Source organism: Oncorhynchus tshawytscha, linkage group LG10 (genome assembly GCF_018296145.1).
Source record: "Oncorhynchus tshawytscha isolate Ot180627B linkage group LG10, Otsh_v2.0, whole genome shotgun sequence".
NCBI lineage: Eukaryota > Metazoa > Chordata > Actinopteri > Salmoniformes > Salmonidae > Oncorhynchus > Oncorhynchus tshawytscha.
The window spans coordinates 64,264,495-64,286,722 of NC_056438.1; the positions used below are offsets into that span (position 1 = coordinate 64,264,495).

Genomic DNA, 22,228 nt, shown 5'->3' on the forward strand with positions numbered 1-22,228 from the left:
AGGGCTTGGACTCTAAAGGGTTAATGCCCATGAACTTGTAATGAGATGTTTGATGAGCAGGCGTCCACATACTATTGGTCATGTAGTGTACATACATGCATACATACATACATACATACATACATACATACATACATACATACATACATACATACATACATACATACATACATACATACATACATAAATACATACATACATGTATAATTAGCAGCATACAAAGGGGAAGTCTTGATAGTTTCAGTGATGCTGCAGTTTGTAAGGTTGGAGGAGAAAGAAAACAGATGTAGGATCTTAATTTGAACCAGTTTGTGAATTATTACGTGGATTATAATTAATGGACATTTTTGTAGTGGTTGATACATTTTTTGTATGGGAAAATCTAATTTCAAAGTGGAAATTATAAACTTCCGAAGCCTTTTTAAACCTTAAATACACTACACGTTTGAAATGTCCTGTATTGCAGGAAGGTTCTCCTGAAACAGGGTGATCAAATTAAGAACCTACATCTATAAGCCAGGAATCAGAATCTGATACACAGATTTTGGTCATCGTTTTACAGAAACTACAGCTGGGTTACCACTTGACATCAGATTGCTGTTCATAACATACTGTACAAAGTACGAAGTATACTCTGAGAAGCATTTCAGATTACAGTTAGTAATAGCTTACAGATAGGAAACAGTAAGATTGCATACATGCATTCATGGGCATAATGAAAACAGAATTACACTAGTGGGCCAGTCTCTTTCACATACTTTCATTTTCAAACACTAAATAGCATGGGTCTGTCTGTACCGGGACACGTGGTGATACACATACTGTGTTCTGCTGAACGGTTACTAACACTGATAAAAACGAGTAGAACAAGCTTTATTCTCTTCAATTAGACACAAGTGCTGAACTTTCAAACTCACTTTAGACTCTCTGACCACCTCATCCTCCTCCAGCTGAAAGTAATTTGTCTTTGGGCTAAACTTTGTTTTTTATCATCTATCGTTCTATGGCCAACTCTTGGAAACTTTCTTCAAAGAGCTTGCAGTTGTAGCAGGGTTCCCAATGAGACATTGATAGAAGATTGTATAGGGATAAACATAAATTATTTTCAAACCTGTTTGATTTGGTTGATTTGTGCTCATGTGCTTTTTGTGATCAGAGTAATCCTACTTCATACCACAGACTAAAAAAGACAGGATTTGAGAATACATGAACACAGAAATGTAAAAACTACATTCACTTAGGTGCAAGTGCATTCTAATCCCAACATTAGTAACATGTTAACACTATATGTATCATAAAACAGTTGAAAAGTTAGTTACCACTTACATACTGCAAATATCGAGTAGAATGTGTGCTTTTGAGTGCACCATGGTCATACAAAGTTGTGAACATAGCTCAGAAATGCTGTTCTTTTTTTGTAGATATATAAAACTCATAAGCAGAGCAGAGTGCCACTTAATATTTAGAAAAATAGATTGTATGGTGTCCTAAAGGTTTAGACAGTGCTGTTCTGCTATACATGAAGGAGTCTACATAGAGAATACAGACTTTTCACCAACATGGTGCTTGTCAACAGTACAGTTTATGTAGCCATATACAACCTACAGTTTTCTTTTGTTGTGTCAGGAAGGAAACCAAGGCCTTGAAACACCTTTCTGGAAGTCACTGAAAGTCACTCCTTGGCTACTCATAGTTCACTCTGTAATGGTCTCCTCTTTTGCCTCTATCGATGAAATGGTGGTCATCAACATATCGATGAGATGGTGGTCATCAACATCAACATAACCATGTTGATTTTCTGAATAGAGCCTCCATGAGTCCACCTCTGTATTCTAGAACTACCTCAGTATTCTAAGAGCGGCTGACACCACAGCATCACATGACAGGCCGCCATCTTGGTTGCCTATTAGGTGAGTGTACTGTAGCTGAATCCACAGACAAGTCAACTAATGCTTGATCAAAGTCCAATCAAAGCCTCTCAAGTTCTCTGAGCCTGGCTCGTACAGTAGCTTCCTCTTTTATACGTTGAAGTATTTAAAAAAAAATACATTTGGTGAGGTGCAGAAAGAGCGGTCCCAAAGGCCCTATCTATTTGCAGGTGTGAACATCATAGACTCGAACACACTCTTGGCAGCTGACGTAGCAGCACCAGTGGAAGATGCAGTGGCACTTCTCCTTCCGTTCCTCCGTCCGGGTGTTGTGTCCCCGGCCGCAGCAAAGCAGGTCGCAGCCGTCGATGCCGTGTGATGTCAGGTTACAGGCACGGTCGCGCGTCCCAAAAGAGCCTGTCTCTGGGTTGGGCTCGCAGAAGTTGGGCGAGCTCTCGTAGTAGACCAGGTCTCGCTCCGTGGGCGGTTTGAAGAAGGTGAACTTGGGTCTCAAAGTCTCCACCCAGCCGCGGGACTCCTTGTGCTTCTCCACCACCATCTCTGATGCGCTGTCGTACTTGTCCTTCATGTAGTCTCCGATAACTCTGAAGTCAGGCTGGGACCACCAGCACGTCTTCACCTCACAGCTGCCTGACAAGCCATGGCACTTACACTTCAGGAACATGTTGTCGTTCAGAGACTGAGGGAGAGACAGACGGGACAACAGGGGGGGTGCAATTAGTTTAACGAATGTCAAAGTGACACCATATTAAGTCTTAATAACACTTGGTGATCTTTATGAATGTTTAATCCATAAGGCTGATATTATCAGTGATTCAGAGAGAAGACGTCTCACCGTTCGTCCCGCCTCGTTGTTTTGGCGGTTCATGGCGGAGCGCGCATCGGGCCGGTTCTCACGGGCGTCTGCAAACTCCCGGGACACCATGCTTCCGAAATCCACATCCTCGCTGCATCCGCCCCACTTCCAGCCCTCGCCAGGTGTGCCCTTGTGGCGTGTGTCACAGCCACAGATGGTGGCTGAGCCCTCGGCGCAGGACCGCGTCACTGCGAACGCCACCCCCGCTGAGGCAATGGCATGAACGAATGCTGACTCCCGGGTGGCTGTAAAGAGAAGGAGAGGGAGAGGTAGATGTCAGATTGACATATTTATCAATTATACAGATGTGAACAACCACATACGTTTTTAAAGTACCAATGCAGACGTTTTTATTTTAATATCAGATCATTTCTGGGTAACAATTAAGTACCTTACTGTGATAAATCTAATTGCTTCTTAGCAAAGAGACATTTCTCAAGCATGAATGAGGATAGTTGATATGGTTACAGGTTTATACATCTAAAACCATGGCACTGCAGAGAATAATCGATTGCTGTTACCAATAACTTTGTTGGAATGTACCCATAAATGTATCTCAACAAGCACATAGGAATGCAGGTCAGTGTTTGCAGAATGATGATGTTGACACCTGCTACTGTTCTGTCCTGTATAATCCTGTATAATACTGTAAATGTCACATCAACCCTTCTAAAGAAAACATGTCATAGACATCTTGAATGAATGACTATGTTGACTATGTTGACTGTGTGTGTATGTGCGTGTGTGTACATGCGTGTGTGTACCTGCGTGTGTGTACGTGCGTGCGTGTGCATGTTTGTGTGTGGGAGGAAGGAAGAGATGGAGGGAGAGAGCAAGGGATAGAGGGAAGGAGGCCTCTGTCTATATGGCATAGTTTACTGATGACTAATCAAGATCAGGAACTTCCAGAGAGATGAGAGGAAGAGACAGGCCTGACAGGGCTATAATTAACAGACTCAATTAAGCTTTTGAAAGGTTAGGAAATGGCCTCACTATAAGACTCTAGGCTGAGACATAACAGGGAGAGATAAAGAGAGAAGAGACAGGGAGACAAGAAAGAAAGAGAGAGAGAGAGAGAGAGAGAGAGAGAGAAAGAAAGAAAGAGATAAATAGATAGAGAGAGAGAGGGTTTCAGGGATGTGTCTAACATGTCCATTTTTCACAGAGGTCTTGTTGACGTTCCACTGTCCCTGCTTTTTACAGGATCCCTTATGACAGGGAGGATTCGTTGGATATATGTACTTAGGTCTTGTATGGTCTTGCACAATGACAACAACAGAGAGAGACAGATAGGGTGAGATGGTATGAGAGTGGAGAGAGAGAGATAGAGTGCAATAGGGAGGAGAGAAATAGGAAGACGGGGTAGGGAAAAAGAGAGAAAGAGTGAGAGAGTTGGACAAGGAGAGGAAAAGAGAGGGAGAAAGAGGGAGGGAGTCGGGAGAGAGAGAGCTCCTCCCAGGCTGCAGGTTTCAACCAGTTTGAGGAAAAAGGGGCATTAAAAGCAATGATAGAGCAGAGGTTTACTGGCATCCATCACACCCTCCCTTAGCAGGACTGTACCAAGTACTATTAGCCGGACTGTACTCCCTTAGCAGGACTGTACTCCCTTAGCAGGACTGTACCAAGCACTATTAGCCGGACTGTTCTCCCTTAGCAGGACTGTAACAAGCACTATTAGCAGGATTTTACTCCCTTAGCAGGACTGTACCAAGCACTATTGGCAGGACTGTACTCCCTTAGCAGGACTGTACCAAGCACTATTAGCAGGACTGTACCAAGCACTATTGGCAGGACTGTAATCCCTTAGCAGGACTGTATTCCCTTAGCAGGACTGTACTCCCTTAGCAGGACTGTACCAAGCACTATTAGCAGGATTTTACTCCCTTAGCAGGACTGTACCAAGCACTATTGGCAGGACTGTACTCCCTTAGCAGGACTGTACTAAGCACTATTAGCAGGACTGTACCAAGCACTATTGGCAGGACTGTAATCCCTTAGCAGGACTGTATTCCCTTAGCAGGACTGTACTCCCTTAGCAGGACTGTACCAAGCACTATTAGCAGGACTGTGCCAAGCACTATTAGCAGGACTGTACTCCCTTAGCAGGACTGTACTCCCTTAGCAGGACTGTACTACCTTAGCAGGACTGTACTCCCTTAGCAGGAATGTAGTAATCCCTTAGCATGACTGTACTCCCTTAGCAGGACTGTAGTAATCCCTTAGCAGGACTGTACTCCCTTAGCATGACTGTACTCCCTTAGAAGGACTGTACTCCTTTAGCAGGACTGTAGTAATTCCTTAGAAGGACTGTACTCCCTTAGCATGACTGTACTCCCTTAGAAGGACTGTACTCCTTTAGCAGGACTGTAGTAATTCCTTAGCAGGACTGTACTCCCTTAGAAGGACTGTACTCCCTTAGAAGGACTGTACTCCTTTAGCAGGACTGTAATCCCTTAGCAGGACTGTACCAAGCACTATTAGCAGGACTGTACTCCCTTAGCAGGACTGTACCAAGCACTATTAGCAGGATTTTACTCCCTTAGCAGGACTGTACCAAGCACTATTAGCAGGACTGTACCAAGCACTATTAGCAGGACTGTAATCCCTTAGCAGGACTGTATTCCCTTAGCAGGACTGTACTCCCTTAGCAGGACTGTACCAAGCACTATTAGCAGGACTGTACCAAGCACTATTAGCAGGACTGTACTCCCTTAGCAGGACTGTACTCCCTTAGCAGGACTGTACTACCTTAGCAGGACTGTACTCCCTTAGCAGGAATGTAGTAATCCCTTAGCATGACTGTACTCCTTAGCAGGACTGTAGTAATCCCTTAGCAGGACTGTACTCCCTTAGCATGACTGTACTCCCTTAGAAGGACTGTACTTCTTTAGCAGGACTGTAGTAATTCCTTAGAAGGACTGTACTCCCTTAGCATGACTGTACTCCCTTAGAAGGACTGTACTCCTTTAGCAGGACTGTAGTAATTCCTTAGCAGGACTGTACTCCCTTAGAAGGACTGTACTCCCTTAGAAGGACTGTACTCCTTTAGCAGGACTGTAATCCCTTAGCAGGACTGTACCAAGCACTATTAGCAGGACTGTAATCCCTTAGCAGGACTGTATTCCCTTGGCAGGACTGTACTCCCTTAGCAGGACTGTACCAAGCACTATTAACAGGACTGTACCAAGCACTATTAGCAGGACTGTACATCATTAGCAGGACTGTACTCCCTTAGAAGGACTGTACTCCCTTAGCAGGACTGTAATCTCTTAGCAGGACTGTAATCCCTTAGCAGGACTGTAATCCCTTAGCAGGACTGTAGTAATCCCTTAGCATGACTGTACTCCCTTAGCAGGACTGTAGTAATCCCTTAGCAGGACTGTACTCCCTTAGCAGGACTGCATAATCCCTTAGAAGGACTGTAGTAATTCCTTAGAAGGACTGTACTCCCTTAGCATGACTATACTCCCTTAGAAGGACTGTACTCCCTTAGAAGGACTGTACTCCTTTAGCAGGACTGTAATCCCTTAGCAGGACTGTTGTACTCCCTTAGCAGGACTGTACCAAGCACTATTAGCAGGACTGTACTCCCTTAGCAGGACTGTACCAAGCACTATTAGCAGGATTTTACTCCCTTAGCAGGACTGTAGTAATCCCTTAGAAGGACTGTACTCCCTTAGAAGGACTGTACTCCCTTAGCAGGACTGTAATCCCTTAGAAGGACTGTACTCCCTTAGCAAGACTGTACTCCCTTAGCAGGACTGTACCAAGCACTATTAGCCGGGCTGTTCTCCCTTAGCAGGACTGTACTCCCTTAGCAGGACTGTAGTACTCCCTTAGCAGGACTGTACTCCCTTAGCAGGACTGTACTCCCTTAGCAGGACTGTACCAAGCACTATTAGCCGGACTGTACTCCCTTAGCAGGACTGTACTCCCTTAGCAGGACTGTACTCCCTTAGCAGGACTGTACCAAGCACTATTAGCCGGACTGTTCTCCCTTAGCAGGACTGTACTCCCTTAGCAGGACTGTACCAAGCACTATTAGCCGGACTGTACTCCCTTAGCAGGACTGTACCAAGCACTATTAGCAGGACTGTACTCCTTTAGCAGGACTGTAATCCCTTAGCATGACTGTACCAAGCACTAGTAGATGGACTGTACTCCCTTAACAGGACTGTACCAAGCACTATTAGCAGGACTGTACTCCCTTAGCAGGACTGTACCAAGCACTATTAGGAGAACTATACTCCCTTAGCAGGACTGTCCAAGCATTATTAGCAGGACTGTACTCTCTTAGCAGGACTGTACTCCTTTAGCAGGACGGTACTCCTTTAGCAGGACTGTACTCCCTTAGCAGGACTGTACTCCGTTAGCAGGACTGTACCAAGTTGAACCCCATCAGAAAATGCCTTCCTTCCTTTGAAACATACAGAATTTGACTAATGTCAGCTCATTTAATTTTGACCCTGAAGCAGTCACTAGGTGGTGGTTGGTAGCCGGAGGTGTGAATGGTCTAAAGCTTGAGAGGACGCCACTTCTACTTCAATTTAAAACCACTGAGTCTTCCACTTTTATTATCAGGAAGCCAATAAACCGTGGGTCAAACCCTTGCGGCTAACTGACAAGGATTCCGCAGAGCAAATAAAGGGGAAGGGAGAAATGGAGGGATGATGGAAAATAAGATTATCTGGGGACAAGATGAGAAAAACATTGGTGGTGGTTTCCACTAGTTACCACAGACACAAAGTCATAATTGGCTATATGGTAAATATTCATGAAAACAAAAACAAGGTTAGCAGTGTGGTTAAGGTTAGCTTTAAAATCACATTTTAAGAAGATCCATTTCAGAAATAGGTGGGGTTTATGACTGTGATAACTAGTGATGACTGTGGGTGGTGGCTGGGACAGACCAGGGTTTACCTGGGAAAAGAATGTGTCGGGGGGGTGCCTAGTCTAAGTGGACTGATTGTTTGTGACATTGCCCCCCCCCCCACCCTACTTTGCCGGACCCTGGCATGGCAAGTGGTCCCTACGACCTGCTGGGGGGCTGAATCCCCTATTGTGTTGCCACTGTCACACTGCGTTAGCCCCACAATGGCCCCAGATATTTTATATGAAATCTGCCCTTGCCAGTGATTAGTGGGGACCAAGTTAAGTCATAGCAACAGAGAACTATGCGTTGTCCAGACCCCGCATGTCGGCAGACTGGGAAATCCCTATTCAAATGGTTTAATAAAACAATCTAAAGGGCGTGTGAATGGGGAAAAGCGCTTTCTCTCCCGGCTTAATCTCATGGTTGCGGAGATATTGTGCTTCGAGCAGCGCCCAGTGGGGAGCGGAGCTAAGGTCCCCCATCAACTCCATTTACCACACCCCTTCTTTCTTTCTTAGCCAGAGTTAATGATATACCGGTGCACTAACCTCACCTCCCCCAGCATGGAGAAACATGCACTTTATGAAAAGCAGGGTCCTCTTAGCACATCCTAAATTATAACACTTTCTCATCCTGAGGTCAGGGGTCGTAACCTGAATTCAGTGAATGGCCTTTTCCCTGTTTGATTTAGTTTAGGCATGAAGTACCAAGGAGAAACACATACAGTGCATATAGAATATACCTAGATTATAGAAGCAGATGCACTGCCTTTATGTATATCTTCCATGTATTTTCCATCTAAGACATTTATCAGGGTTATTGTGGGTATATCAGTCCCTAAAGCAAGTACAAACATCCTGATTTCCCAAGCCTTGTGGCTATGGTTGTCCAGTTGCACATTATTCTCAATAGTATTGCAGTACAATAAAGTCAAACTGCGAAGCTGTGAGACCACATGAACAAAACTACTGTAGCTGAACTATAATTCACTATCGGGACAATGCCACAGACTATTGATCAAACTCATTGTAAGCACACGTGTCCCTATCATATCCACTTTTACATAATGGAGACCTATTGTGTCAGAGACACATCCTTTTCACCCATTTAATCCACTGGGGTGACTAACAGTGCATGTTTATACCTGTGAAACAGAGCTTTTGTGTCTGGGTTCGTGTGACTGTCTGTCCAGTCCACTCTCGTTGGCATTCCCTGTTCTAAGCATTTCTATGACTCACACTAGGCTAGGGTTTGGCTGCAGCCCTGCTGCAATGTCCTATACTCCTCCTACTCTGCCAAGTGTGCCGAGCGAGCTCCCCAAAGCACACCCTGTCCGAGTCCGACACACACACACACATTTGTTTTACTATCCTTGTGGAGACCAAACAATTGATACCCATTCAAAATCCTATTTTCCATAACCGTAACCCTTAACTTAGCCTAACCTTTACCCCAAACCCCTAACCCAAATCCTAACTCCTAACCCTAACACCTAACCCTAATTATAACCCTAATCCTAAATGTAACCGTAACGCTAAACCTAACTCTAAAAAACCCCGCTAAACCTAGCCTTTTTCCTTGTGGGGACTGGCAAAATGTCCCCACTTGTCAAAATGTTCCTTGATTTACTATCCTTGTGAGGACTTTTCACACACTGAGAACACCTGCACAGTCTGCCTTCCCTTTCATCACAGGCAGATTCCAGCGGTGCATGTTTTGACACTGGTTAATGTAAATTAATGAGTGCTGACGCAGACATAGCCTGGAGGTATGCTAGGCACTGTGAGGGGGGCAGGGCAGGAGAGAGAGAGAGACGGAGACAGAGAGCGAGACACAGAGATAGAGACAGAGAGAGAGAGAGAGAGCGCGAGAGTGAGCGAGAGTGAGCGAGAGAGAGAGAGTGACAGAGACAGAGAAAGAGTGAGCAAGAGAGAGAGAGAGAGAGAGAGAGCGAGAGCGAGAGCGAGAGAAATAGAGAGAGACAGGGACAGAGACAGAGACAGAGAGAGAGAGAGAGAAATAGCAAGCGAGAGACAGAGAGAGAGCATAAGAGATAGACAGAGAGAAAGAGAGCGAGAGACAGAGAGAGAGAGCACGAGAGTGAGCGAGAAAGAGAGACAGAGAGAGCGAAAGAGAGAGCGAGAAGGTGAGAGAGAGACAGAGAGAGAGAGAGACAGAGAGACAGAGAGAGAGAGAGAGAGATATCAGGAGGATCACTGGCTGCCCATATTCTCTGTCATGCTTATCGGATATGGACGGTTCCACATGTATTCAAGTAAACAAATCATGGAAAAACCTTGTAGATGCAAAATCTTTGTAGATGTAAATACTACGTAGAAATCTTGCATAACACAACATCTGCATGATACTGTTTGTTTGATGTGTACTGAATAAAGAGAGAGATAGTGTGAGTGAGAGGGCATGATCAGTACAACAGGTTGTTGCCAGAACCTGCAACAAAATGTTTCAAAATCCAAACATGTTTTCCACTTAACGTTTCAAGGCATTCTATAACCTGTGTGCATATTTAAATAACTTTATCTTCTGTCAAGTCCATTATATATCGCAAATATTTGCCTTCATTCATCCTTTTCCTACCTAGTGATGGTGTATACAGTAGGTTAGGTATCTGAAGGAACAAACTTGAGCCCTGATCTTTACTCATCTTTGCTTGTTAGATGTTCAGGGAGACGTCTGCCAATGAGCTGGTTAGGACAAGGTATTGGCAATGGTAGGCTAACTACTGTAACAGATAGGTGCAAAGCTTTTGAGGCCTACTGTTCCTTTCAGCTTTTCTCCCACTAAAAAGGCCTGAGGAGGAAACAAACACACATCCATCTGCACGGCTGACAAACAGAACAGACACTGGCCGTGCCGGGGGACAATGGCCCAGAATCCAAAGACAACTACAAGCATCAATCAAAGCAAATGAAATGAGAAACTTCTCCCCTATCAAAAGGCCCTGAGCCCCCGCCAGTCACTCTCCCCGGACCCTGACAAAGACACTTAATCCAACCACTTTGACCTCTCACGTTATTAAGGGCTTCACTGACCTTAATCCAATCAAAATGATTTACTAAAGCCCCCCCCCCCAGCCCAAAACCCAAGGAGTAGCCTGGCCCGGCCGCCTGCCTCCCCGCCTCCCCTTTCCACACAGTGGCCCTGCAATTTAGACAAGGAGGGAGAGAAGCCATGGGGAGATGTGGAGGTATTTACACCACAATGGGGCCAGGGACTGTGAACCCCTATCATTACCCACCTACTTGAGCTCAAGCCTTCTCTATCAATGGAACAACTGGCTCAAGAGTTTATTAAAAGCAATTGCCCCAACTAACCCCACCTCCCACTATAGTAAACATCAGTCTTTTCCAGACCCAGTTGACAGGTTTAGACCCCCTCCCTCTTTTTCCTCCTCCCCCCTCTCTTTTCCATCACCCCTCCATGCTCCTCTCACCTCATCTCTCTATCCCTGACTACTGGCAACAATCCTGGGGTCACGGTGCAAACATGTGCAGACAGAAAAAAACACTAACTTCATGATATCACAGCTGAATGATACAGCTACAAAAATGTTTTTGTAAAATATGGGTTATTCATTGGTTAACTTAATTTAATGTAAGTTATCTGTCTTTATCCTTATTTTACACTCCTCACATTGAAGGGGGGCTTAAAGGGGATTCCCTTCTAGAGAAAATCCCAACAAAAGACAACGTTCTCCACCCAAAGTGTATACACACATCATTTCATCGGTTTACACTGCTCATAGCTGAAGGAGTCTCTCAAGTCTATTTGAACAAGGATTTTAAGTGCATATGATACATACATACACACACACACACACACACACACACACACACACACACACACACACACACGCACGCGCACGCACACACACACACGCACACGCACACGCACACACGCACACACAACAACTAACAACATAATGCTCTTAAACTCTCTGAATATCAACACAGGTGGCAGCCTTGAGTAAAGTGAGTGATAGAGGTTCAGTTGAGACAGGGTTAGCTATCGTTTGTCATTTGACATGCCAAGCATAACCAACATTGACAGACAAGGAAATTATTATAGTACACTAGTATTCTTCCAAGAACATGGGAACAGGTAGCTATGGGGAAAACACTCACTTCAGGTATTCAAGTCATGCAGTTCATGCAATTTGGTTGCCACCTGTGCTGTACAGCACGAAGAAAGTTATTTCCAATGTAGCCAAGTCCCTCAACAATTCAACTGGTTTTAGACATGATTCTCACAGTTAAGTGTTATTAAATATAGATTGTAGGCATGTCACCCACAGCCTTCCTGTTCTGGAGATGAGTAGCCCACTCAGTAGGAAAAATACCATTGGGCAAGGCTGCACTGTTCTATTACAGTGCCTTTTCCTCTCAAGATATGTTCTTACATTTGTCCAGCCCTGGTCCAAAGATGGCTAGCTTGCACTGTTTTATGAGTGTAACCTGTGTTGTCTTTTAGGGGTATTACGGTATGTTACCTTTGTCAAGCACTGGTCCAAAGATGGCTAGCTTGCACTGTTTTATGAGTGTAACCTGTGTTGTATTTTAGGGGTATTATGGTATGTTACCTTTGTCAAGCACTGGTCCAAAGATGGCTAGCTTGCACTGTTTTATGAGTGTAACCTGTGTTGTCTTTTAGGGGTATTACGGTATGTTACATTTGTCCAGCCCTGGTCCAAAGATGGCTAGCTTGCACTGTTTTATGAGTGTAACCTGTGTTGTATTTTAGGGGTATTATGGTATGTTACCTTTGTCAAGCACTGGTCCAAAGATGGCTAGCTTGCACTGTTTTATGAGTGTAACCTGTGTTGTATTTTAGGGGTATTATGGTATGTTACCTTTGTCAAGCACTGGTCCAAAGATGGCTAGCTTGCACTGTTTTATGAGTGTAACCTGTGTTGTCTTTTAGGGGTATTACGGTATGTTACCTTTGTCAAGCACTGGTCCAAAGATGGCCTTGTCGTTGATGGTGGTACAGTTCCAGCGGCGGCCCCTGAATTGGTGCTGGCACTCCTGAATGCCGATCTTCACCCCCTCGGCCACACTAGGCATGATCTCCACGTAATTTCGGCAGAATCGCAGCTGTTTGGGCACCAGGCCAGGGATGGAGCCACACAGGATGGGCTGGGAGCCCAGGGACGAGTACTGGTGGCCCACCGCTAGGGACCTGCATGGGGGAGACAGGAGGCGGGTTAGTGCCATGATATACTGAGTGTGTGTTTCTCTCTCTATCTCTGTTTGCGCGTGTATGCAGTGTGTATGTGCAGTGTGTGTGCGTGTGCGTTTGCACGTGCGTGTGTATCCAGCATGGTCTCATAGACTAGATGTAACATACAAAATGTAAACCCATGGATGGGTGGGCATATAATGCGAAAATCTAGCACCTAGTTCGAATCTCATCATGGACAACTTTAGCATTTTAGCTAATTAGCAACTTTTCAACTACTTACTACTTTTTTAGCGATTTTGCATCTACTTAGCATGTTAGCTAACCATAGCCTTAACCCTTTTAGCTAACCCTTCTCCTAACCCTAACCTTAACACTTTTAGCTAATCCTTCCCATAACCCTAACTTTAACTCGTTAACCTAATTCCTAAGCTTAACCCTAACCTTACTCTAACCCCTAGCCAAGCTAACGTTAGCCAGCTAGCCACCTACCTAGAATTTGTTACATATAATACGTTTGGCAAATTTGTAACATATTGTATGTTTTGCAAATTCGTAACATATAATACAAATTGTATTTCATAACATATCATACGAGATGGTTGATAGACATCCACAAATTAATACATACCATATGAAACTAAACATATAATACTAAATGGAGTGTTACAGAATAATATGAAATGCTCTGAGACCAGGTTGGTGTATCAGATGCTACCATTAAGCATCCATGCCTTATCCCTGCATCTATCCCCTCTGTAACCACCTGGCCTTTGTGTGGATTTAAAACAGTCTCAATCCTATACTCCAGAGGTAACAAAGCAGGGCCATGGGGAAAGATGAAAGTCCCCTGTGAACCCCAAGTGGTTCATAGACCTCTAGGTTGAGAACTTTGAAACGACACCTTGTTATTACAGAGAACCACAACCTTTTTTTATTTACCCTTGGCTTAGGGTAATGAGAGTGCAAATGTACACTGGGACTTCAGAGGTATGTATTAATTATATATCCATCCATCCTCATCGTCCCCTCCCTTTGAGGATGGGGATTCTGGGTTGCAACAAGTGCAAACTTGATTGTTCCCTGATTATATCTTTCTCGCTGTGTTTTTGTGTGTGTCTCAATTGAGGTATTTACATCGCTCATAACCATCGAACCGTGACAACTAGTCCCCTGCTGTGTCATCTCGTGTTATGTCATCCTAGTACTTTTGTAGAAGACTTTTCAACAGCATGCTGTAATTGTTTGATCTAAAGAAGGTAGTAAAGGCACCAGTCAATCTGGCTCCAGTCAGTTTGCATTTCCACTGTTTTGTAGTGGCCATGAAATTAGATTAATTTATGGCCGCTATATTCTAACAGCAGCATATGAACTTTATTGTCCCCAAGGCGGGCATTGTTTAGGACACAGTTCCATTATCCATACCACAATATGGCTGTTTAGTTGATATCCTACTGTACTCATGTATTATTACAGTATATTAAGAAGATATACTCAGACCACTCTCATGACACTTCCACATGAAGCTTGTTACATACAGTATGTGTCCTTCACTCCTCACTCACAGTTTCTCTGCTCTGCTCTGCTCCTCTCATCCCATCACTCTGTTTTGATCTAGCCACCATGTTCCATTTATATCCATTCATCCTCTTCCACTGTACTAGAGTGGGTGAGTTGGGGTTAATTCCATTTAAATTACTATCCATACTTGTCAGCTCAGGTAGATACAGCTCATAGATGTGCTGGGTTTGGACAAACCTCATTCTATGAATGGGATTGTTATATTAATCAATTCACCATGAATATAAACATATTATGTAACGACCATAACATAACATTTGATTTAATCGCTGACTTCCTATTGTCATTGGCAAGGTAACTACCGCATAGTAGCAACAAGTGCCTTCTTGGCACACCATTCAACAGCTCCTTCTGCAGTAACATCAGTCCACACTAAGGCTGCTATTGATGACAGTAATCTGGTGATCCAAGTCTGAGTGATCTGGCCATAATGACAGAGGCTGACAGTGCAGTGTTTGTTTGCATAGCGACCTGCTCCAACCACCAACAGTAGAACAAGGGAATTTTACACTTATCCAAAATAACATGAGGTGGACAAAAAGAAGATCAAGTAGATAGAAGAGATCTACTTGATCCACCCACTGTTTTGCTTCTCCAACAGTAGCCTTAGAGTGAGAGCAGGTGTATGCAGGCAGGTCTTGTGCAGCTCAATTAGCTCACTAACTGTTGACCTGTGCAACGATGTTTAAGAAGTAATCACTCTGTGATCACAAGAACAAGATAACCACACAGAGACAAAGTTCCACCCCCGGGCACATCTAAATTACACCCTAATTTAAAAAATAATAATAAATGCCACATTATCCTACACTGAGAGGTCCTGGTCATCCCTGAGAAACACACTGACCTCGTGTACCATACGTATGCATCGCAAATCAACAGTCACAAAGATAATATATTGCTTGCTCTAAACAAATGAAGCTCAACTGAATACATCTAGTCCCATGTGTCTACTTTCACCTCTTGTCTTTAGCCTACATACCTCAATGGGTTACCTAATAGGTGTAGCCATTTAGTACTTTCCAAAGTATATCCCTGAGCAAATGGTGGAGCAATGTGTCATGCTCACTTTAAAGGGTTTCTCATATTATTTTCTTTGACTCTTAGACATGACTAGACCTCTGGTTAATCATATATGAGAAATACAAAAAGAAAGACAGGGAGAAACAGGCTTTAAAAGTGTCTGTGAGGAAATCACATCCTCATGGCCTGCATTTTGTCTGCGATAAATATGAATGAAAGCAAGAGCATCAGTAAACAAGGAAACTGCTATTACAAAATGACCTCTCTTTGGCCCCTTGTCAATCTGCATCCTGAGGTGCTGAGCAGAGCATAGCATAGCACACCTCTTACAACAGAAACCTGAGTCCACATCACAACGTACCTCAGACACTTGCCCCTAATACACATAGAGTAGAAATGTGAAGACTGAACCATGCCAAGTGGAACCAGCAACACAAGTACAACTCCCTCTGCAAGTGTGAGCAGATAGGATCTTGTCTGGGGGAAGACAGAAGGGGGAAGAAGGGAAAACAAATGGCACAGCTTTTAATTTGACCTGTAGACGTTCTGTTCTGCCAGGAAGAACTCATGAATGTTTCTGTGGGTGGTGAGTGAGGTCAGCAGGTGTAAGAAAACAAACAAAGGCAGGATTCCAAACTGTTTGACTAGCTAGCTACACTGATACTCTGCTACTGTATGTGGTTTTATTTCACCGTTGTGCTGCACTTATTGTTGTATTGCTTTATGCAGTTCCCCACACCTGTTGATTGTGGTTATATACACTACCGGTCAAAAGTTTTAGAACACCTACTCATTCAAGGGTTTTTCTTAATTTTTACTATTTTCTACATTGTAGAATAATAGTTAAGACATCAACACCACAAACACATATGTAATCATCTAGTTACCAAACAAGTGTTGAACAAATCAAAATATATTTTATATTTGAGATTCTTCAAATACAGACCCTTTGCCTTGATGACAGATTTGCACACTCTTGGCATTCTCTCAACCAGCTTCACCTGGAATGCTTTTCCAACAGTCTTGAAGGAGTTCCCACATATGCTGAGCATCTCAATTTGGTTGAGGTCAGGGGATTATGGAAGCCAGGTCACCTGATGCAGCACTCCATCACCCTCCTTCTTGGTAAAATAGCCCTTACACAGCCTGGCGGTGTGTTGGATTATTGTCCTGTTGAAAAACAAATAATAGTCCCACTAAGCCCAAACCAGATGGGATGACGTATCGCTGCAGAATGCTGTGGTAGCCATGCTGGTTACGTGTGCCTTGAATTCTAAATAAATTACTGACACTGTCACCAGCAAAGCACCCCCACACCATCACACCTCCTCCTCCATGCTTCACGGTGTGAACCACACATGTGGAGATCATCTGTTCATCTACTCTGTGCCTCACAGTCATAAAGACACGGCGGTTAGAATCAAAAATCAACAATTTGGACTCAGACCAAAGGACTGATTTCCACTGGTCTAATGTCCATTTCTTGTGTTTTTTTTGGCCAAAGCATGTCTCTTCTTATTATTGGTGTCTTTTAGCAGTGGTTTCTTTGCAGCAATTCGACCATGAAGGCCTGATTCATGCAGTCTCCTCTGAACAGCTGATGTTGAGATGTGTCTGTTACTTGAACTCGGTGAAGCATTTATTTTGGCTGCAATTTCTGAAGCTGGTAACTCTAATGAACTTATCCTCTGCAGCAGAGGTAACTCTGGGTCTTCATTTCCTGACTGACCTTCATGTCATAAATCAATGATGGACTGTCATTTCTCTTTGCTTATCTCAAATATAAAATATATTCTGATTTGTTGAATTTTTGGGGGTTACGACATGATTCCACATGTGCTATTTCATAGTTTTGATGTCTTCACTATTATTCTACAATGTAGATAATAGTAAAATAAAGAAAAACCCTTGAGTAGGTGTTCTGAAAATATTGACCGGTAAGTGTACATTTTTAGGTGTGACCTGTTGATTCTCATTTATGCGAAACTCATGTTTGACCATGTATGAGCTGGCTAAACCTAGTAGTGTATGGGAGTGTACGCTGTACAACATATGATCTGATCAATACAAGCCAGACAGACAGACAGACAGACACAGAGATAGACAGAACCTGCCTGGACACATAGTCATACGTCTCAAGATGTCCCATACAGGCTGAGTGATTCAGGTCACCTCTATGCCTGTAAGGAAGCAGGAGGAGAAGAAGCGGCAACGCTTCAACAGAATATGATTCATGGATTTGTTACAGAGGTAGACTATAAAGGACATGGTGTTATTGAGTGCTAAAAAATACATATTTTACATGCTGTACAACTTCATTTCAGTTTGTGGTCTAAGGTTGAATGCAAATTGTTTGTATTTATTAGTGAATGGTTCCTTCTTGTAATTCATAGATCTAAAGTGAACATATTACAAAAGGTATTTTTGTTACCTCATAGGTAAATAATGCATCATGTGTCTGATATTGCATTCCTTACCACTTGCCACTGAGCAGAAAAAAAAAATTCTGTTGGTGATACACAAACTCAAACAAAATCAAGACCATTGAGGATTCATATAAACCAGACCTGTATCATCTCTATAAACAGTAGCTGCATGTTATAATCAGAAATACACACACAAGACAAAATAATAGATATCATGTTTGATTCTAGTCTCAGTCAGTATAGATCTGTCTTCCTCTCACTGAAGTGTATCCAGCCTAGGTTAAATACATATTTCAGCAAGCCCAAGCAGGGTACCGTAGAATTACCACTTTACTCTTGCAGGCCCTGGGGCTTTGGAGCCGACTTTGACATCAAGAGAGCATGTTTGGGAAAAGGAATGTGCGGCAAGCTTTCACCTCCAGGTATTTATCTTTTAAGGTAGTGTGGGGTGGGTATGTGGCGGGTGCAGTCAGGCTGAGCCATGACAGGTCAGGGAGTTAGACAGACATGAACCTACCTTGGTTGAGATCCACATCCTCCACCAATCCTCCATTATGATCCGCCTGCCACTGTACAGTATACACTCTTAGAAAAAAGGGTTCCAAAAGGGTTCTTTGGCTGTCCCCATAGGAGGTAGAAGCCTTTTGGTTCCAAGTAGAACCCTCAGTGGAAAGGATTCTACATTGAACCAAAAAGGGTTCATCAAAGGGTTCTCCTATGGTGACAGCCAAAGAACCCTTTTAGGTTCTAGATAACACCTTTTTTTCTAAGAGTGTAGTTAAAGGTGAAATACCTCTGGTGGCCATTCCAATTCCAAGCGGCATTCAGGCACCAGCTTCCACCAACATACCTCCACAAAGCTACTTTTCATCATAATATTATCTGTCATTTATTGGATGGTTGACAGGTTATTTGCTAAAGTAAAGTCAAGTTTGGTGAGAGGATCTAAAAAAATTCCTATTGTTCAACAGCATGGTGTTCAAATTGGATTGAATTATAGTACCATGAAACACGTTTCTATTTTAGCTTCTTATCTTACTCTTTAGGGAGGTATCTAGTTTCCATGAAGCCAGAATCAATCAAAACTCAATATTACGTAAAGTATGCAGAGTTCAATGGTGACTTCCCTTCAGCTCCTTATAGCCTGGTGCTGCAGCTCCAGCTGAGCTTTGTTTGAATTGGTAGGGGTGATACAATAAACCCAGAGAGACCTCAATGGCGTCTTTGGACACGCTCGCCTCTGTTTTGCTTCCGTCGTTGCACTCTTGCCCAGGCTGAATCAGTGCTCTGACCCACCCGTCAATAGCAAATCATAAACACACAAGTTGATGACAGAGGCTGGTTACTGTGACCAAATGGAAGCCTGCCTTCCATCCTCTTTGTCAGTCATCATGACTGGATCTGGTGTTTTGATACAATATTGGCCCCACAAAAAAGAAACAAAAAAGACAGCTCCTTTATGATCCAACAAGAGAGGGTGAATGATTGTGTACTGTGGGCTGTACCTCAAGAACATACTGTTTTGCATTGACATAAGTTATAACTGTCACTTTGATTCTGGAACCCATCTGGTGGAACTTGGGGACCAACCCTCTGTCAGCATTGTAGTAGACCAGTGTTTCCCAAACCTCTCATTGAGTATCCCTAGCCACTCCCACTTAATTGAGCTACGGTATTCTACTAGGCCACCTTGATTCAACATATCAAGGGCTTGATGATTAGCACTAGTTGAATCGGGTACTAGTACTGGTATAGATCAAATAGGGGAATGGCTAGGGGGGTACTGAAAGAGAGGTTTGGGAACCACAGAAGTAGACCATAGCCTTTAGGTTTCTCCCCTCAGACTGAACCTATCCCGATCCTGGCCAGTCTCTCAGCCCTGGGTCTCAGAGCAGGAGTGCTGATTTAGGACTAGAGCCCACCACTGTTTATGCTGGATATCTGTCCAGCTGAGCGTGTAAGTAGATTAATAGGAGACTTATTAGCTGAATTAAGTGCAGGGACACAGCATCTTTAATATTTCATGGGAAACATTGATTTGAGGAAGGATGCCATTGTGTGATTGGTGAAATGTAAATCTGTAGTGAATTTCTTGGGGATGAGGATCTCTGCTCTAGGACTGTATCTATACTGTAGCATCCCATATCCTCCGGCTATAATGCCTCTGGGCTGCAGCATCTGACAAATGTCTCCCCTCTCAAGGGAAGAGGAGTTGTTCAACAAGAGGGTTCCACTAGCCTTTCTACAAAATCCATCCTAAAGATGAATAAATGGAATTCACATTCCTCCAATTTTCTATCCTTTTTCAACCCACTGTCACTAATTCATTCCTCTCCAATTGCACTCTTCCATCATTGTTTCTTTCTCAGTTTGATCAGCTGACTCAACCAGTTCACTCAGTGTTGTTGGCTCAAATCCCACTCTTTTCTTGCATCTATTTTTGCTGTTGTTTTTTCAACAGAGATCAATTAATGATCAATTAAAGCTCCTCTAATGACCTAAGGCAGTCCTACTTACATTATAAATGTCACATTCAATCAAGATACTTTTATAGCATGCAATAAGCCTAAACAATAACTCAGAAAACAGTAAATATTTTGTGATGAGATGATACCAGACATCTCTTACCTTTAAAATAAGACATTCGGTCAATTATGGATTATTTTCAATCAAAATGCAATTCCAGTTGAAAACCTTACATCCTCATTTCCATTGGTTTGTGAATGGACCATTGGGTTTAATTCCTTTCTCAACTGACCCCCAACTCAAGGCCTAAAGCCATCCCTCATTCTCCTTAGGCCTTTAACACTTGCGAAAAATAATTTGACTGTTTGGGAAATGATCAACACCAGTCCTCTAAGAAGACTAATAAATAACACGAATAAATAACAATTGCGTATGGGTACCACCAAACAACATATGTTAGGCTGTAGTTTATGAAGCATCATTGAAAGCTCATTTCAATGATGCCAGGATAATCAGTATCTGAGGCTATACAAATAATTGTGGTATAGGGGGTCACACCACTCCATTGGATGACATAACTGATGGCCAATTTCAATTAAATACTGAGCTTTGGGAAATAATCAATAATCTCAATCGTGAAATTCGCGTATTCAATAAAATCTATATTATACATATCGAATAAAACATTGAGATTATTAGGTCATTTAAATGTTGCGTTTAAACTTTGATTAAAATAATAACGCGAAAGAAAGTAAGCTGAACGTGTTTTGTTGAATGATGATTCCACATTATTTTTTATTATTATTATTGTTGTTGAATATTAGTATCATGAAACTAATAACCTTTCCGTTTCGCACCGCCCCTCTCATAAACGCATGTAATATTCAACAATAATAATAATATGAATAAATAATAATAATAATTTTAAATTATCATTCAACAAAACACGTTCGGCTTACTTTCCTTCGCGTTATTATTTTAATCCGTGTCTATCATCAGCGATCTCTTATCAAGTAGAATGCAGCATGACCTCTTTTTAGGGTAGTCAAAGCAAACTGAAACTAGTTTACACAAAAACCTCTTTGAATTCTATTTTGTATAACCAGTCTGGGTAAGTAGGCTATTCTTGTTTCCGCACTGCATGCGTTTTTAAATCAATAGCTTCAGTGACTCACGTGCTGTTTTTTTCTTCATACAATTTCACTTGATTAGCTCTATAACCCATCTTCACGATTATGTCTCTGCTGGTTAACGTCGATATCCACTGTCCGTTGACAGGGTCAATTAGACGGGTATGATAGCCTAGGATACAACTTAATTGCCGGGGCGCCCAGCATCGGAAACCACATGCTGATATTATTCTTTCAAACAAACTAACTGAAAGCAACAATAAACGAAAGAGTATATTGATGAAACAATAGGTCGTTATCATTTTTCAGAACATGTTGCAGTTAAAAGTAGAGTGAAGATAAAACTTACCACCAGATAGGATAACTTGGTATGGCATGCGTAAACCCACAAAGAAACAGGAAACATCCAAGGTATATCATCCTTAAAAAAGTTTCGCAAAACATCTTCACCACATACACGCGCGTTCATACGCGCGCACTCCGTTTTTCAATTAGAAAAAAACAAAAAAACAATCTGTGCTGCTGACCAATATTTCTCACCTTGTCCTAAAAAATAATGATAGGCTAGAGAAACAATATTTTGCGACTAGTCATGGCAGAAGGGAGCCAAATATAAAAAGTTAAAAGCAGCTTGCTTTTAGGACCCAATCAGCAGGTATTGCCAAAGGGGAAATTCTGGTCATGCGAACGTGCTATCCCTGAGTCAGTCAGGCTGAAAGCAAACACAAGAATGAGCTAATTTTAAGAAGATAGTGTTTTAGTGCTCATTGAGACATGGTCGCATT

General features: G+C 42.8%; 1 protein-coding gene across 1 annotated transcript; it reads right to left on the bottom strand.

Annotated features, from left to right (window-relative positions):
- Positions 1-859: 859 nt before the first annotated feature.
- Positions 860-22,058, bottom strand: wnt3a (wingless-type MMTV integration site family, member 3A). Its single transcript, XM_024436465.1, has 4 exons — positions 21,793-22,058; positions 12,579-12,817; positions 2,725-2,990; positions 860-2,568 (listed from the first exon to the last, which is right to left on the bottom strand). The coding sequence occupies exons 1-4, from the start codon at positions 21,885-21,887 to the stop codon at positions 2,089-2,091; spliced, it is 1,080 nt and encodes a 359-aa protein (XP_024292233.1). The 5' UTR covers positions 21,888-22,058; the 3' UTR covers positions 860-2,088.
- Positions 22,059-22,228: the final 170 nt, after the last annotated feature.